The sequence below is a fragment of the Propithecus coquereli genome, unplaced genomic scaffold (genome assembly GCF_000956105.1).
Source record: "Propithecus coquereli isolate 6110/MARCELLA unplaced genomic scaffold, Pcoq_1.0 Scaffold6, whole genome shotgun sequence".
Taxonomy (NCBI): domain Eukaryota; kingdom Metazoa; phylum Chordata; class Mammalia; order Primates; family Indriidae; genus Propithecus; species Propithecus coquereli.
The window spans coordinates 9,931,817-9,934,245 of record NW_012151951.1 but is presented as its reverse complement, the minus strand read 5'-3'; the positions used below and the strand labels follow the sequence as shown (position 1 = coordinate 9,934,245).

The following is a 2,429-nucleotide window of genomic DNA, read 5'->3' as shown; positions in this document are numbered from 1 at the left end:
TTTTTAAATATAGGCATTAAGTTCAGAACTAGCCCAAGCCAGAGATGAAACCAAGAAAACACAAAATGATGTTCTTCATGCTGAGAATGTTAAAGCAGGCCGTGATAAGTACAAGACCCTGCGACAGATCCGACAAGGCAACACAAAGCAGCGTATTGATGAGTTTGAAGCAATGTGAGAGCTGTTATTTTGCATACATGTTCTTCATAAGCTGAACCACCAACAGAGAAAAGCAGGCCTTTGCAGATGTGATGGAATGCATCCCACCTTGCCAAAGCACTTATGTCAGTTTGACTGTGGTGGCTAAAAGACAAATATAAGGGGAGCTCTTCAACATTAAGGCAGTGTGATGTCATGCTTGATTTTCATTTTCTTTTGGGTCAGGGAATGGAGAACGGTGTTCCATCACCTCCCTTCACATTTTTCACTTTCCATTTTTTTTTCTGTTGAAGCTTAACATTAATGATCATGTCTGACAAATGTGTTTGTTTGATTTGAGCACTTTGTACATTTTAAAGGATAATGGTGACATTTTAATGAGTGTTTTCCTTGCCCCTTCCATGTTTAACCTACATATGTGTCCACATTCTCTCTCACTTAGCATTTCTCAGTGTGCCCTTCTCATATCCTGCCATGCCCACAGCCATAATTCTGCCATCATAGAAATCAAGCAGTGTTTAAAATGATGGTAGGTAGCAGAGTGGATAGTCTTTGATCATTGTGTAGAAGATGGCTATGAATCATGAAAGAGATTAGAACATTTAATAGTATAGTATACAGTTGGTGGTTAAGTTTTTTAAATCCTAATTTAATTCCATTATTGGATATTTGATACTTGCTTACTTAACTGCAGTCATCTTTGACAGCTAAATTGATTGGCGTTTCATCTCCTATAATCCTATGGTGGTTTTCTTTGCTTGCCGATCCAGAGGTGTAGACAGCAGGTTCCCTAGGAGAGTTTATTGATAAAACAGTCTCTGAAAGATTTTTAAAAGTTTTGCTCTTTCATAGATTGATTTAGAAAAACAAACGATTAGTAAAAGAAAGTGTACATTTGTTGGTAATTGCTTTTAATGATTTTAAAAAACCTGGACCTTTCTGGAATGGTGGCATATGAAAACAGCAGCCCCAAGAAGGGGACAGTAATGTAATACTACCTCACTACCACACCTGCGATGACTGGTTGTTAAAACACAATGGAGTGTGTAAGCTCTGTTTTATAATTCATAGTGATAGTCTCGATCATTTAGGAATACTTTCGAAATTTCATTTTCCTTCAGAATACCCTAGAGTGCTAAATTTTTAACTGCCTTTTTGTTGAGTCAAACTGTGGGGCTCTGATTTGTATTAAAATTGTAAGCTCTCACTGATATACTATCTTCCTGGAGGGGTGTCGTATGGCTGAGGAAGACAGAGAGAGAGAGAGAGAGAGAGAGAGAGAGTGTGTGTGTGTGTGTGTGTGTGTGTGTGTTAGAGAGATGTTATCCTTGTAGCATATGAAGGTTGTCTATACCTTCATTTCTTGATATGATAGTTACGTAATCATTTTAGTGTATTTGGTTTCTAAATCACTGTGCTTATTTTTTTTTTCAATCTCTAAATAAAAATACTTAAATTTGGTTTGTAAATCCTATTTTAGAAATTATAATTTTAGTTTACATTAATTTCAATTAAATCTTACTGAAGAAATCTTTCCAGTTAGAAAGATGTTCTAATATTCATATGTTCTAACATTTTCTTTGTTGTAAAACACCTAGATTTGAAGATACAGAAAGCCTTGTTTTCTCTGTGTGGTTCAGCTACTTTCCATTTGGTATTATGCATTCAAATTTACATTTATCTATTAAAATTGCCATTTTATTAAAAATTTTTCATGCACAGTAGATTCAAGTTGTGTCTGAAAATATCTCTTGTGCTTTTTTGATTTTGCTGACTTTAAAAGGATTAATCTGGGCAGACATTATACAAAGGAAAGTTTGCATTTAATATATTTTTTGAACTTTGTAGGACAAAAGATAACTGGTTAACCTTGAAGTGACTGTTGTACTGTGGTTGTGCACATGCTTCAAATCCCTGTGGAAGAGAATGTTTCTACTTGTACATCAGAGGACTAGATGGTGGACCCCTACTAGTCATACTTTGAAACATAAGTGTTCACCTTAAAGCAATTGCCATAATAAGTGAAAATCTGGATTTCCACTGAATTTTTATTCATTTTCCTCATTTTGAGTCGTGTGTACTACCATTGCTACATCAGTTTGATACAGTGTTGAAAAATTACCAGTTATATTTGCTGTTTATAAATCTATTTGTAGATTAGGATTAAAATGGATTTAATCCATTTTTAAAGCTGTGTGAATTTTTCTAAACAATAACCACCATTTGCAATATGGGTCTTCATAGGGATTTAACCAATTATAACTTTTATC

General features: G+C 34.6%; 1 protein-coding gene across 1 annotated transcript in view; it reads left to right on the top strand.

The window, feature by feature from the left end:
- The window catches only part of RDX (radixin), a 54,327-nt gene extending 51,986 nt beyond the window's left edge, over window positions 1–2,341 (top strand). Inside the window, exon 5 of the mRNA XM_012659132.1 lies at window positions 14–2,341. Within this exon, the coding sequence (XP_012514586.1) occupies window positions 14–178 (165 nt within the window). The 3' untranslated portion in view covers window positions 179–2,341. The remainder of the gene's footprint in view (window positions 1–13) is intronic.
- Window positions 2,342–2,429: the final 88 nt, after the last annotated feature.